This window comes from Syngnathus acus, chromosome 19 (genome assembly GCF_901709675.1).
Source record: "Syngnathus acus chromosome 19, fSynAcu1.2, whole genome shotgun sequence".
In the NCBI taxonomy this organism is placed as follows: Eukaryota; Metazoa; Chordata; class Actinopteri; order Syngnathiformes; family Syngnathidae; genus Syngnathus; species Syngnathus acus.
The window spans coordinates 6406884-6422905 of NC_051103.1; the positions used below are offsets into that span (position 1 = coordinate 6406884).

At 48.6% G+C, this 16022-nt stretch overlaps 1 protein-coding gene across 1 annotated transcript in view; it reads right to left on the reverse strand.

Annotated features, from left to right (window-relative positions):
* The window catches only part of nrg3b (neuregulin 3b), a 90999-nt gene that overhangs the window by 64337 nt on the left and 10640 nt on the right, over positions 1-16022 (reverse strand). The window contains exon 2 of the mRNA XM_037278801.1: positions 7245-8664. Coding sequence (XP_037134696.1) covers positions 7245-8058 — 814 coding nt within the window. The 5' untranslated portion in view covers positions 8059-8664. The remainder of the gene's footprint in view (positions 1-7244; positions 8665-16022) is intronic.

A 16022-nucleotide genomic window follows, 5' to 3' on the forward strand; every position in this document is an offset into this window, starting at 1 on the left:
TCTCTGTGCTGCAGGCCGACGTTGGATGCTCATGGCCTGGTTGTGACCTAAAGCCAAGATTGATTTTCTTGTTCTTCCAAAACGGTTTAAGCATCGGCCAGTGACTACTAAGGGAAAAAGAATTGCTCTTATTGTGAAATTACGGGTTTGCTTAACCGTAGGCAAAAGCGGACGATTCAAAACTCGCTGTGTTTGCTCGGGATCCATCTCGAATTGCCTTTATCCATTGATCCCGCTGACTCTTCAATCTCCCCGCCGCCGGATCGCGCTTTAATCTTCATTATTCTCCTTAAAGCCGCAGACTCTTTCTGATGACAGTCTCATCTGGAACACCCCCCCCCCCCCAAACAGATTGGCGCTTCATTAAAACCGACTCCAGTGTAAATGGATGCCCTCAATCTCGAGCAATTTTCATGTAATTATATCAAATAAATACATTTAATAAATACATTTAATTTAAATATATTTTAATAATACATTTAAATGTAAATAAATAAATATCCTCCTTTGGGAAAATTGTATTTTTCCCTTCATTCAAGCATACACAAAACTTGTTTGTCTCTCAATTTTTTTGAATGATGAAACTACCGGTTAAACACGCTTTAAATATGCAATGTGGAAGGTTGAACTAAGAGCACGCGCTAAAGACTCGCTAGAGCGACAAGCAGCACTCGCCCGGGCTTTCTCGCAAACCGCCATAAAATATTCCATCATATCCTGGAGCATCCCCGACTCCAGCTGGGATCAAAGTGTGGACTTGATGACGGTGCAAGGAGCGCACATTAGTGCCTCCTACGGCTCTTTTCAGCCCGCATGCGCTGAGCCCCTCATTCCCTTCCATTAATAGATGCCGTGAAAAATACATGATAGGCTTTGCTTTTACCATTTTGCCGGCCGAGTATCGAAACATAACCCGAGGGGACACGCGGCGACGGAAGACTGACGGTCGTACGCTTGCAAAATATTAATGGCGCCGTGTTTTGGGGGAAAATCTCAAGGTGGAAACTCTTAAGGTCGTCACTCCTAGTCAAGAGGGGGCAGTGTTTTAAATTGGAGCCAACTATTTGCTGATGACAAAAGTGGCTCTCTACTGCATATTTTTAGAGCTCAGCAATCATATTGGAGTGATGCCTTGACTTAAAAAAAAATATCGTACTTCACGAGCGATATCGTGTTTCTGAATTCCGAGACAGCTTTGTACCAACTAGAGTTATCTGGCTCCACTGCGCTGTGGCAAAGTCAACTGCGCCGCTTGATGGATGACTACAAAGCCCTTCAAAATGAACCGGGAGGACATTTTTTTTTTTACAAAGATTCTCACAGGCTGCCGGTGACAGGGCTTGTAATGGCTGCGGTTGACATTGTCCTATCAATGATTCAAAGCAGCACACACATGATGGTCGGAGGCCTGACAGGAACATTTCTCTGCTAGGATGTTCGGGGAGGGGGGGGTGGGGACTTACGATATATAATTCACGGAGACTGTGCTCAAGCCTTTCTGAACTTGATTGACTTTTTACATTGAAGCAAGCGGGCCGGCTGGAGTAACACGACCCTCACGCCTGCTCAATCAGCTCGCAAGCGCCGTGAGTCATAAAAACGATTAAATCAGAGGACGCCGTCTACAATGTTAGCCGTGCTGGTTATTCATCGCTAATGGGTCAAGCGAAGGTTCAACTCGGACAGACGCTAGATCTGCACAAATGTTTGCGGTTCGCTCAGGAAGAACCGGGTGAACGCAAATGTTTTTATTCTAGGGGCGGGACCTTCAGCCGTAAAATAGATTCATAAAATAAATATGTTGAAATTATTCATATGTTACAATAAAATAAAATAAAATAAAATAAAATAAAATAAAATAAAATAAAATAAAATAAAATAAAAAACAAATCTGACTGAATCACTGAGACAGCTCCGGTGCGGCAAACCATTTTGGTTTTATATAGACGGGACAAAAATAAGTGCCGCTCGTCGGCCGGGACACCCACTCGCTCGCTTTGCACTTATCGTCATCATATGACATGATGAAATCACACCACCGTAAAAGGTAGCCTCCGCATTCAATATTGTCATCTTCCTACACTCCCCTGCAGGCTTTGATTTGGAATGTATAGTTGCCAAGCAAAACAGAGGCGCTACTTGAAACCAAATGCCATTTCCGACCGCCGTCGATAACATTCGCGTGTGTTTATGTTAATCGGTGATCTCCGCCGACAAACCCAGCGGACGGCTCGTCGCGTAAAATGGCAGATTAGTGGCGAATATGAACGACGGCACGCAAAAGGGGCTTTTGTCTTGTTATCTTCCCAAGGGAGTTGACATTATCCCGGCGGATCAGCTTTGGACAATGCGTGGATTACCGCTACGAGACAAACCCCGTCGCGAGAAGACATCACGAGAGGACCTCTTGAACTTTACGTGGAAAAGGTCACTGCAATAAAAATAAAGCTAGAAGTGTGGCGATGATTTCGCCTCGAGCTGATAACGCTAGCTGGTGTTTGAAGCGATAACTTGAAGTTTGCCTGTATTGTGAACGTTCTTTTTTTCAAGTTTAAATGTGTTTCAAGTGTGTGGGAAGAAAATTATGTAACTCAAAGAAGGAAAAACTCCCGCACACTGTCTCACTCTAAGTCCTTTAATGTGGGATTAAAGGACTTTGACTGAGACAGTGGGAGTGCGGGAATTTTTCCTTCTTTGAGTTTGACTCTTCTCCTCCGCGCCTGTCACCTACAGGTGTGCAAAATAAAAGATGTACTGAAGTTTTTTATGCGTTTGTGAACCTGGAAACGTTCAATATAACTTTGCTCGCAGTCATATAGTCTTCGTCCTCTGCAAAGAGTTTCTTATACTGCCCCCTTGTGGCCAATTATTCGATGTGGAAACAAAATGAGGTAGACATGATGATTTAAATAGAAGTTTTAAATTCAATGGGATAGCAAGAGAATTTTTTTAATATATTTTTTTAAATTTTTAAAAATGACAACTGTTTAATTTAATTCGAAAATTTAAATTCAATGATGGGATACCAAGAGATTTTTTTTTTTTTTTAAATACCCAAAGATGTCTCCCTCTTTCTCTCCTGTGTTTTTCCAACCTGATAACACGAGCAGCTCACCCCACTGGGTCGCCGATTTAATACGGGGACTCTAACGCTCTCAGATTACATTTAATGGCGTGTAATTCTCAGCGCCCGCCGCCACCGCCGCCTGTGTGCGCTTCTTCCTCCCCCGCCACGCTTTCCGTTCCGTGCAAATGAAGAAGTCAACCATTTCACGACTAGCTGAATTATTGAGAGCGGATTTGTGCTTAACAAGCAGGCGGAAACCTTTCCTAAAAAGCATCTGTATCAAAATTGTATTTGGGATATTTGATTGTGAGGAAGCCGCCGATCAATAATTGAACTCAGTTTGTTGATTTTTTTTGAGGTAAACACGTTTTTTTGCTAGCAACATTCTCGGTCGGGATATTTGCGGAGCTCAAAGTGGGAATTTTAACCTGGCGTGTATCGGAACATCCTTCAGCGTGTTGTGGCCATTAGGCCCCACACACACACACACGCACACACACACGTGCGGGACATCTCCAGCACTTCACAAATGGGACAAGCCATCAATTATTCACATTTCCTGCAGTGCACGTTTGCCTTTCTGGACATGAATTTTTAAGCGGCCGGCGCGACCACCGAGGCCGGCCGAGTCCACGGCGAATCCTTTTGTCACCTCCCCGCAGGAGCGTTTGTCGACACCACGCGCTGAGATTTGTAGTGTGTACTTACAGCGACGCTTCACTTATATTTACTCTGCGGGATGAGAGTGAAGAAATACCGAGGGGGGGGAGGGAGGCCACATCCTCCCGTCTTGAGTCTACACTTTAGCGGCTGAGGTTAATGTCAGGCCCAAGATCAGCCGATACGAGCGCAAGAACTATTGACAGCCAACAAGGGATCAAGTTTCGCACTTGGAGTGCTGCAGTGTCACGCGACCGCGGCAGATTATCCCAGCGCCCGCAGCGCAGGATGTACACCGGAAGCCGCTGGTGTTTATCCATCAATGGCTTTTCCCGGGTTTTTTTTTCCGATCCATTGAGACGTCAAGGTCACGGCAGATTGCCTCCCAGGATCCCTCATGTCTCGGGCCACGCCTGGCCCCGAAGTAATCCGGCGTCCTCACTTTGGACAATCGTACGCTTCCAAGTGTTCGCTCGCAGTCTGCACGCTCCATAAAGCCGCCGTTTTATCGAGCGATCGATGAAACCTCTCATAAAGCTTCGAGACCGACTCCATTTTTCTTTACATGTTCAATTCCCTTCAGCCCCCTCCCCTCCCAAGCCAAGGCGGTTCAGACACAAACATAAAGTCCGGCCCGGCTCGATCACGGAATTCTCAGTCGAGGGAGCTGCTTTAAAAGTCACCTCGCTGACATGGAGTTCCTCGGGGCTCAGACATGAAGGTCACGCAGTCCTCCCCGTTGTGTTAGCAGATGAACGATTCCTCGCAGAGCGCAGCACTCTTCTCTCTCTCTCTCTCTCTCGCTCGCCCGACGGCGAAGTCCGAGACTATAATAGGCTGACAATCTGATTTACATTTCCGGCTCATTCGCTTCTTTGTCGCCGACATGGCGCTGACACCGGTAGAAGAATAGAAGGCAAGGTGGCGATACCTGACGGGTCATAAGAAAGCTGGCAGCCGATTGGTCGGATCTAACGTGTGATTATTTTTTGACTCTGGATTGCCGTCATTGTTTTGACACCCCATTAAGTTCATTTTCGGAGTATCTCCGAATTCCAAAACACAGTCTTGTTTGTCTCTTTAAGCTCAGCTCTCATTACTCCAAGCCGCCGCAGCCCTCCTCTTTCTACTTTATTGATCCGCCGAGAGTCAGTGGGCCGTGCTGGGCGCTCGCAACGGAAAAGGGCAGAGGGATCAATTTCCACAAAATTCCACATATTCGCTCGGCCTGTCAGTCCGGGATAATTTGTCTGCGAGGCTTGTATGTATGGGGCTTTGTAATTGGCGCCCGTCGGTGTCAAGTGTCTCGGCTAGCTAAGATGTCTGAGGCCGAGCGCGCGCTTTCATTTGCATATTTTAACCATGAGATTTTATGCAAATACTTTGAGGATTTTTCTTTTTTTTTTTTTCAAAAACAGCTCCAAAAGAATTAAGAGCACATCCTCGCATTGTCTAAACACGTTTGCCGATTGAGATCATCGAGCTCGGGCTCTTTTCCGAGGCTTACGAGATGGCTTTGTAGCTACAAAGGCAAGCGGCTCTCAATCTAATAACAGGAAGTAAAGGCAGGGCTTAAAGTTTCTTAGCAACTAAGCCCGACGCAATAGAAAGTCGCGTCGTCCGTGTTTAATTGCACGCGGGAGGTCCCGACAAAGTGTCCCAGATGGATGGGAGCGGTTGTTACAGGACGGCCAGCAAATCTGAGCCTGACCTTCTGGGAGCGTGAGAGAAAGACGAGCAGCAAACTGGATTTCTATCTTTGCTTTTAATCCGCCGCCGAGGCTTTATGTATCGTCAGACATGAAAATCAAGAGTTTGCGTGTCTGGCTCGTGCTTTTTTTTGTTTTTTCACTCTCGGCGAGGCCTAACAACCGCTTGGCTTTTGACTTGAGCTGCTCATTCCGACTTGAATAGAATTTTGTTAGCGTGGCCGGCTCACTTTGGCACGGCTTTAGCGACGGTGATCCAATTGGCGCCTCGTGATGTCATTTCCAGGACACCAGGCAATTGACGGCGCCAAACGGCTTACGGTGACTCTGATGAAGCTGATCAAAGTCTTTATGTCGACCGATACCATGAACTGCAAACTCGTTTTTTTCAAGTTGACCAAACACGAGGACGACGCCACGTGGACGGCGCCGTCATCGTCGGCGATTCGAGCAAAACGGCGCCAACACGCCTCAATAGCACACACACGCACACAAAGCACGATTGAGTATTTGCACACAAAGTGACACGTTTGCAAGCTACGTTAAGTGTGCCAAATCTGCCAGACGCTCCTGACAGGAAGAATAAAAGGAAACGGGGAGCACAAAAATATACGGAGGAGGAGATTAGCACAGACAGTGCTGGAAAAATGACATCACCATCGGACTGTCGTTTATTTCCATCTTTCTGCCGTGGCTTTAGCCAGAGAGTCTTATACGTGCATTATTCCCCTAACTTAGCAATGTAGCGGATCAATTGGCAGCGGATGCAAGGGGGGAGGAGGGGGGGGGGGAGTACCTGGAGCCGGCCGGGCTTTGCACAGCGTTTCATCACTTTTTTATTCTGTTGTGTTATTACATCTTAAACACACTGCCTTGCACATAACTAGCAGATATTTCAGCAAGCTAATACGGCCACACTTTAAAAGGACGCAAAGAAATTAAGAGGTTAGCTTCTGGAAAGGACGGAAGGATTTTTTTTTTTTTTAAAGGGTAAAAGCGGTGCAGATACTCGACGGCAAAGGTTATTCGAGGGCAATTCTGAAAGTCGGCCATCCGAAGAAAAGTGAGGTCATTAGGATGGTTGTTTCTACATTTCTGCAGCCGAGCTCCATTTGTTATCGTCGTTCATGGAACGTATCGAACGGACGGCGCTGCCTCTTTCATGCAACGCTGCTCCACTCTAACATCAGACAGTCCATTGGATTCCCGCCATGAGGAAGTCAGAACTCACCTTTTGCCCCTCCCCTGCTTATCTGAACCCACAAACCGGCCCTCCTCAATCACAGCAAGCTCTCGACAAAAACTGCCAACCAAGGAAATCAAATCTTCCGGTGGATTATCGGATTAATGCATAAGTGAAAGATAAAGACGAGAAGGGGCGAAACCCCTGAGGATCTGCCCGGGTATCAGTTTGGGCTAATGAAGACAATTAATGATAATCTGTCCACTCTCCACTTCCCGGGGGGTTAATAAAAGCAATGTTTTACATTTTCAGACCATGAGTCATTGTTAATCCAGTTCACTCTTGCGATTAGAAGTAGCATTCTGTTATTAGCCCACTACCATGAAAGTCCAGCGTAGTCTCGAGGAGCCACGAGGAACTGGAGGTCGAGTGCCTCCGATGAGGTCACAGAAGTATTGATTGATCTTACACATGGAAAACAATTGGCCCAGAAGTCACCTTCAAACTGTGTGATGTTGACCTGATGTCTTCTCAGTCTCCGGCATCTAGGAAAGCTGCCGGAGACTTAACGTGAAGACAGCAGGTCGCCATCCCGACACGTGATATAGGAAAAGTAGTGACTCACGTGTCCGGAAGCGGTGGTGCGGTCGAGTGGCCAGTGCCTTTCCTTGCCGCCCGTGAGTCCAACGAGCCGTGGGCTTGACTGGCTGAGAGGCGCTCGTCGTCGTCGGGGCCTTTGTGGTGATCCTCACAGTGGTGGTGGTGGTGGTGGTGCTGGAGGTCGCCGAGGCCCCGGTTGTGGAGGGGGTCAGTCCGGGTTTTGAGTGGCCGGCCCCGTTGCGCCCGCCGCTTCCTTTTCTGACCGTGCTGCGAGGGGTCACTTCCTTCCTGCCGGGCGGCGGCGTCATTCGGGGGGCGCGGGTGGCGGACACGGTCGGCGTGGTCCCGCCCACTCGGGTGCCAACGCGGTTGTGGAGGTGCGGGGCCCGGTTGCCTTCGCCGTTGGCCGTATGGTTGGCCGGCGGCCCGGATCGAGTTCTCGGCGCCGGCGCGGTGCCGTCGGCGGCTAGCGGCGTTGTCGTGGAAACCGTGGCGGCGGTAGACGTGGTGGCGGTAGAAATGTCCGGCCCCTTGGGCATGGCGCTGGGTTTGGAAAGGAATATGGGGTCCTGTCCCATGCTCCCTTTGGGATCCACCAGGTCGGTGGGGACGTAGTCTTGGACGGATCCCACCACAATCCATTTGAGCAGCATGAGACTGAGGCCCAGGCCCACAAAGCCCATCACCAAGGGCACGGCGCACAGCCAGGTCTGCTGGCGAGGCCACACGGCGCAGGGGCCGCAGCGGAAAGGGCCCGGGGCCCGGGGGGACGCTTGCTCCGCCCCCGGCTCCTCCAACGTCATAGCCGCCAGCGTGCTGGCGCCCGAGTGCTCGCTCATCCTGCTTTCCGTCTCTCGGGGGAGCTTTTGGAGGTCAAACGGGTTTCCAAAAGATCAAGTGGCGCAGCCAAGGAAGGGAGGGTGGCGAACCAAAGCGGCACATCTTACATACACGGCAAGCCTTTCTATTTACAGGCACATGCATACGCGCACCACTCGAGCACATGTGACAGTCATGGAAGTCGTTAAACGCTGGCACAGCACTCGCATGCAGACACACAAGCCGTACTCCCTCTGGCGGAGCGCAAGGAAGTACACACACAAGCGCACAGGTTACAAACAGGTGAGATGGAGCGATGGAGGGACGGAAGGAAAGGAGGGTGGGTGGGTGGGGGGGGCCTCAAACGAAGCGACGGTAAATCCCGAGATGCTTCACTCCCTTGTTTAAAAAAAAAAAAAAAACTGGGTATCGATCCGTCGCAAGGTGGAGGAGACCAGAGCTGTAAATCCAAGCGCGGTCGTCAGAAAAATTGTCGTTCCCTCGTTCAGTTGGGCCATCCGAGTTCAAGTTTGCCCGCTCGCCCCGTTCTTATTTTGCTGTTTTAGTAATCCACCGTGGACGTGAAGTCCGAGTGAGATGATGATCCAACCGATCCGGGGTGACAGCTGGATGGGTTCCCCAAGTGGACTGGAGGGGGGGAGAGGGGGGGGGGGGTGGCTCGGTAGGTGTCCGACCGCCCGCAGCCCGCTTCTCGTCTCTGTAAATAGCTCCGCTCCCGGCGCCAGGATTCATCGACACCTTTGCGACTGATTCACCTCCGCCGCATTCCCACAGTGGCGCAAGCAGCAGAATTGGAGATGGAGAGCCAAGGAGGGGTTGGGAGGGAAGAAAAAAAAAAAAAAAAAAACCCGATGCAGCGGCGGCAGCGGCTCCTGGAGACGGAGCGACGGACGGACAGCTGGCTCAATCCAGTGATGCGTCGCCGCGCGTCCCAGCTGACGTCCTCAACACTTCCAAAGTGACGCCCGGCGATTGTCCCGTCTCCATAGCTGCGGGAAAAAAAAGAAAAAGATGAAATAGATGATGATGATGACGGAGCGCGTTCGAGATGCGTTGGCTAAGCTCTGCAGCAGATGCAGAAGGAAAGAAGGGAGGGAGGCGGCAACGGCGGCGCCGCGCACACACACATGTACACACACACACTCGCGCTGCATGGAGAGGAGAGGCAGACACACCCCAGGGAGGGGAGGGATGGAGAGAGGATGAGGAGGGGCGAGCCAGCGAGCCAGCGAGCCAGCGAGCAGGGCGCCGGGCTTCCACCCAACAAACAAAACCAAACAGCAGCATGAAAATTGAAGAGCGACTTGACTTCAAGTTGAGACTTCAACACTTGTTTGAAGCTCGCAGCTTTTTTTTTTTTTTGCGTTCCACCTTCAAGCGAGCTCCGTCTCGATTCAAGATCCACGGCCGCACGTGTGACGTATGGATTTTGAAAGTACGCAGCATCACTGAAATTGACCAGGGCCTGTACATGGCGGCATATCATAGCAAGACCCTGGGTGCAATACAAGTGCGCCCCCTAGTGGCAGGAGAAGTAACAGCTAGATGTTGAGGCACAACATTGGGGTTGCTCGTCTCGGGGTGGTGAGAGTAAAAAAAAGAATCTTGAGCGTATCACGCGAGTGCTGAGGCGAGCAAATTGAGGGAGATGAGACGAGGAGGAAAGTTAGGTCGCAGTGGGCGGGGAAAGATGGCGGCTCTTCCCGCATCTAAGATTCCCAAGCGAGCGCGTCATCTCTTCATAAACATCAAGCGCTGGCGGCGACGTGCTAATCTAGTTCCCCCGCCGCTGACCCCAAAATTTGAAGATATTTTTTCAAATCATTTGCATCTGGATGTAATCTCAGGAGGATTTAGTAGAATTTCAGACATTAAAAAAATTCATTCTTTGCTAAAGCGCTACTATGACCAGTTCACAGTAAAAAAAAATAATAATTCTATCCTGTGCTGCAATAATTCCTCCCATCCTTGCCATGGCCTCTTTTATAAAGCACAAAGGGTGAAATACATTCTTGGGATCCAACAGTGTGAAATAGGATTATGTTTAATGGGGTTGGCCCATTTCAATAAGAAGCTTAATCCCGCCCCTTTTTTTTCCCCAAAGAACTCCACCTGACTCGGGATTGTTTTGCGTCGCCGGACATCTATTGTCGGCGGGCGGGTAATTAATCCATCATCTCGGGAGGCCCGGCTGGCTTCATCCATCGTGGCTTGAAGGCAAGCATTTCTCTGGATATCATTACGTTCAACCTTTGACCGGGAGCTTTCAGGGAACGGGTCCGGCGAGACCGAGCTCGCTTCTCCGCCTGGCTGCGTCGGTGCCGACTCTCCATCCTGTGATGCTTTTGGAAGAAAAATCGAAAAGAGCTTGTTGGCTTTTGGCCTCTTCTATTTGCCTTGTGTGGTGGGACCAAAGATCAAGAGTCAGAGTCAAAGACCTTGGCCGAAGTAGGCTCGGCTTGAACGAGAATTTGCAGAAAGACCAACTGGATTCTTTTTTTTTTTGCCCGTCAACCACATATGAAGACGTTCACCACGGCGTCCTTCACGCTCCGTTTGTTTGCTTTAAACGAGCTCGGACTCACTTCACTCGATTGGCCGAGCGTTTCCCACCCACCCACTCGACCGACCTCCATCGACTCATCGACGAGCACTTGAGCTCCACGTGTCACTCGACGGCGGCCGAGTAAAAAAGACGTAAAATTACATTTGGCGGCCTTTCATATTTTTCTATTCTCGGACGACGTGGACGTACTTCGTGCATTGACTTGTGGAAATTCCCGCCTTGTAATCCGGTCTTGCAACGCTCACAAACTGTTCAAGCGAGTCTTTGCCTGCGTCTCATTAATTCAAGCTGCGGGCCAGCGCGGCTACAAGAATAATTTGGGAAACACCGGCCTTTATGTATTATTCACCCCGCTTCTTAATAATGCATGGATGGACTGCGCTGTTAGATGGCGACGTTGGGATGTTTGTTGTAAATTTTCCTCCTTAATTGGCCAGAGGTGCTCGCCAATCTGACCGCCGGCCTATTTAGAAGAAATGAAGTCGGCAAATAAAATGATGGAGGCTTGTTTACGAGACATTTACACGCACGAAAAAAAAATCCCGAGAGACTTAATGAAGAGCCGAACATCGGAAAAAGCCTCGACCGATGGGAGCGGCTTTTGTCATTTTGTGAAATTCATTTGAACAATGCTTCAATGGCCAGCACAGCTGCCAAATGCTGCTTCACCACGTTTGCTTCAAAAGCACATTTTTTTAAACAGTTGAATGAACGCCGTGCCCTTTTTGACTGAATGTGTTTGTGTGTATGCACATGACATCACACACACACACACACACAGTGAGAAGGCGCAGACGGGAGCTTTTAGTGACGTTGTCGCGACGGAAAACAGCACTTGAGTGTTAACCTTGGAACGTAAGGTTCAGCGTCCACAAGAAAGCACAAATGTAGGCAGGCTGCCAGAGAAACAACTTCTATTCCCTTCCGGGATGGCCGCGACATCCATTTCTCCATCACCTCAGCTCTCATTTATGAATGAAAAGCGGAACTTGCACGTCATCCACATTTGAATTTGTTCTCGCGTTTGCTTTTTAACGGTTGACATCGATCATATTTATCAGCCTTAATTAAAAATTGTCGGGGTAAGGCCGTCGCCAAGACTGACAGACCCTTCTTTTTTTAATGCCGCCTAAAATAACAACCACTGGAAATGGCGCTAATTTGCTAAAAAAAGGAACTGTGCTGTGCGTACACATACATATATGTTTCATAATGGTGAGATCAAGCTGGCATGTTTATTTATTTTTTTCCGCTAATGATCAAAATGTTCAATTATCACAGCGCGAGCGATCAAAACAATCGCTTGGCTGTCTTGCAGACAAAACATCTCGCGCATTCCCATCTACAAAAGAATCCAACCGGTGACTGACGTCCTAAGCTTTAATTGTGCTTCACGCCGACTACTCAAAAATGCCAAAACTTGAGTTGAAAGAAGACAGCTGCAGCGCACCGGCCTTGTTTGGAAGCTTCAGCATCGGAACGGCTCGATGGATCCCCTCGGGGCGCCGAGGCACCAAAGTCCGACTAAGAGCAAAGGCCCCTCGCGTACATGTGACAAGCCGGTCGATAAGTGGGCACGGTGCGTGAACATGCTCCACTCTTGCGCAACCACGTCCATTTGTTAGGAACGCTCAATAATATGTGGATGACTGCAAACTTGAGTCATCGTCTGTCCCGCTAATGCAATTCCGATGACTCTTTCGATTCACTTCCGATTCTTTTATTTCCTATGGGGGAAATATTTACGACAGCTCCGCGTTTTGTTTTTCACACGTCGGGCGTGCGTAAGCTCGAGTGCGCTTCTCGTTTCGGGAAGAGACCGGTTGAGTCACGATTCCCATCAATGAAACGATAATTACAGAGAGATGAGTGATTTCTTTTTTGACTTGGAAATAAGATGAGGGTGGCACAATGGCACGTGCTGGTAACCATGGCGATGATGGTTCAAGCTAGGTTCAAAGACCTTGTGATGTTGAAGATGATTTTTTTTGGTCTTATTTTTGCCGCAGCAAGTGTTGATTTTCCAAAGAGCGGCTTTGTTTCGATGTTGGAATCCACGGGCCGATTACATGCCTTCATTTCTCCCCTCGCAGCTACAAATTGAAAGCAAACAGTCTCTTATGCTAATGGATTGAGCAGATCACGGCTCGGTGGCTGCCGGGCAATTTGCCCGCCTTTTATGGCGCCGCCGTCCCCGCGTGCTAAAGACAACAATCGGTAATACGATTGCACTTTTAACTCGGCGGGTGGGAAGCATCCAGCGGGAAGCTTTCGTACCTGAGAGGAAGTCCTAGCGCGGTTCAAAGACAAGGCGGCTTCTCTAATCGCCTTTTCGCGTCCGCCGCCCGGGCTCGTCGCTTATCGGCCTTTTATCATTTGTCACGCGCGATATTGTCTCACTCTGCGTTTGCTTTTCTCCAACGACTCCCCAGCAGTCGCCGCTGATACTTTTATGACCGTGGCCAAACACGACGTCCCTCTGTGCGGCGGTATCGCTTTGCTTTTTTTTCCCCTTAGTTGTGACAGCGGCCATTTTACAGCAATACAATCTCAGAGTTCACATTTGCACATTGCAGCGTACAGGCTAATAAATATTCAGCGGAGCCGAATCAGCACACTGACTCACGACTCCTTCACTGCTGGTGGCAATTCTCTTTCGTCGCTTGCCACTCGCGTTTCGACTGGCACGCCACGTGTGCACGTGCCAAAGCGGCATGCCAAATGTTGCCCGAGAGGTATTTAAAAAGCACGACCTGGTGTGAACCCGCTAACTTTTATTTCTTAAGTGTCATTGCGATACTAATGATTTCTCAGCCCTTCTCGCCGTCCATTGTTCAAACTTTCCGCGTGTTTGCGAGGTGCTCGGCGCCATACCCTCCTGACCCGCAAATAAAACCAAGGGAGCCATAAAGAGAAAACGAGATTTGAATTTCAAAACTCCACACAGCGCCGCTTTCTCTTCCTAGAGTTCACGACCCGTGACTATGTCCCCGGGCCTCGCGCTAGAAGTCTCCCGGCGGGGGAGACCGGCGAGCCTTCAAACCGGCCACCATGAAAAGAGGCCGAAGACGCCTCGGGGAGGGTGGGGGGTGGACAAGATGGCTCCCGCGGCAACAAGGAGGCGCGTGATGGAGAATACTAAACGCGTAATGGAAAAAGATGAGCGGGGGTGAAACAACAAAGAAGCCTGGCTTGCTATAATTACATCCCAGGTGACTTGTAATTAATTTCAGCGAATATTCACAGAGCTGCCCCGAAGACACCGAGAACAATATTTATGATCAGGCAGCTTGCCAGCCACTTTACTTATGTTTGTCATAAGCAGAATTTTGGTGGCTTATATATTGGATGAGATTTTTTTTTTTTTTTCAAGCATCCGGATGACTTTCGGAATCTAAAATTCAAATAGAAGCAATAATAATGATGGCTCAGTTGAAATGAAGTCAGTCAAATGGCATCTACTATGATCATGTTAAAATATCCAAGTTGCCTAGCAACCGTCAACGCGATAGCTCATGTTGCCATTCACCCACCCTTAAAATAAAGTTAATCATTTGAATATATGATTTACTTTCCTCTCAAAATATATAGGCACCTTTTTTTTCACCCCCTCTCCCTCCATCTGAAGTCTTGACATTCTCCTTTAGGTACATTTCTAATCTTAATTGGATTCCCCTCACTATGAATAGATGGCCCAAAAGTGCTCGCGGCTATCTTGACTCGCATTTCACCATTCAAGATTTTTTTTTGCCATCATTATCACACCCAAATGAAAAAAAATCCACAAGTGTCAGGGGGTACTTTTGGGAAGTTTGAAGCAAAAGGTACTCAACGTAAAGTGTGTAATTTAGAAGCTGCTCTTATCTTCACGCGGCACCTTTTGTTGATGTCCATTTGGCTTTTTACAGCGTCGATATTTTGCTGACGTGTTCCGTTTGGTTATCATTGCCGTAAAAAGGTGTAAAAGTGCGCCGTTAATTGAAATTACATTGTGATTTAGTTCTCGCACAATCGCGATTTGCCACTTTCATTAGGACGCGTTTTAAGACTCGTCTCAAATCAAACCCGACTGGCGAGCGAGTCGGTTCGGGGAGAACGTTTGCATGTGGCTGCTATGGAAACAGATTGTGTCATCCAAAAAATAGGAGTATGAAATGTGCTGTGATGTTTACTTTGAGCTGTTTAATTCTTTTTTTGAATGAAATCATTTCATTTTTCTTTCATTTCAATACAATGAACACATGGTACTGTTTTATTTATTTCCCCTTAGCGGTTCTTTTCCACTCCCGCGAAATGCTAAACGTCACCGCCGAGACATCTCAACAAATAGAGCCGTGATGATGACGGATGGGATCAATCGGACTCAGCCCGGCTTTGTCTTGGCGCTCACGCGCTACGTTTGCAAGCCACGGACTTTGAAAACAACACTGCGGGAGGCTTACGACTCACAGACCGACTCTGACAATCGTCCTCGGGAATAATCAAAGCCCTCGTTTGAAAATGAAGATGACGAGAGCGGAATCTAGCGCCGACCACTTCGAAGACATCGTCCTTGAAGAGCCCGCCGCTTTCCCATTCCACGCGTCTGTCTTTTTTGGACGGCACTGTTATTATTTGGTGGCGGCAAAGCACTATTTTATTGTGGTGCTCCCGGGCCAGGATGGCTGCAGAGTGTCCCATTAAGCAGCTGGCACATCATGAGTCCACATCGCTTTTATTCCAGGCCGCCGCAATATGGCTCCGGTCCACACGGCCGAATGGAAATTACGCTAACTCCGAGGTCATTCCAATGCTAATGCTAAGCTTTGGATTAGAACGCTCGCTGGAGCGTTCTTGAAATACCTGCCGGTGCCCCCCCGGCGGCTATGAAAAAGCCACGGATGAAAAGGCCCCATCAAGGTCACAACAAAAGCGAAAGCGAGCGAGCACATTCGACAATCATTCGGCGAATTAATAATACACACGGCCGACACGCTTTGCTAGCGGTGTTATTTTTCTTGATGAAAATACGTCGTCCAAAATAGTCAACAAATCTCGGTGGCGAAATGCAGCCCCCCACCTTGGCCCTATCAATTGCATGAAGACACACAAAATTGGAAAATTCATTGCAAATCGTGTTCTACTGATCGAAATTGCCAACGCGTGGACTTATAAATAAAGTTAACAAGCCGACATTAAAAGTCATCAGCCGTGAATTCTATTTTTAGTTTGACGAAAGCTTCTCGCAGCCCGGCCTGTTGCCAGAGTGAAAAGCACTTCACTTTAATCAGCAGACGGCAACAAATGAAAAAAAAATGGAACTCGGCATCAACATCACAAGGGCATGTTGTTACATCCAAACGCTTCTTTTCTGCCGCCAATTAGTGATGGCGGCGCCATCTGTTCACGTCGTCCCGC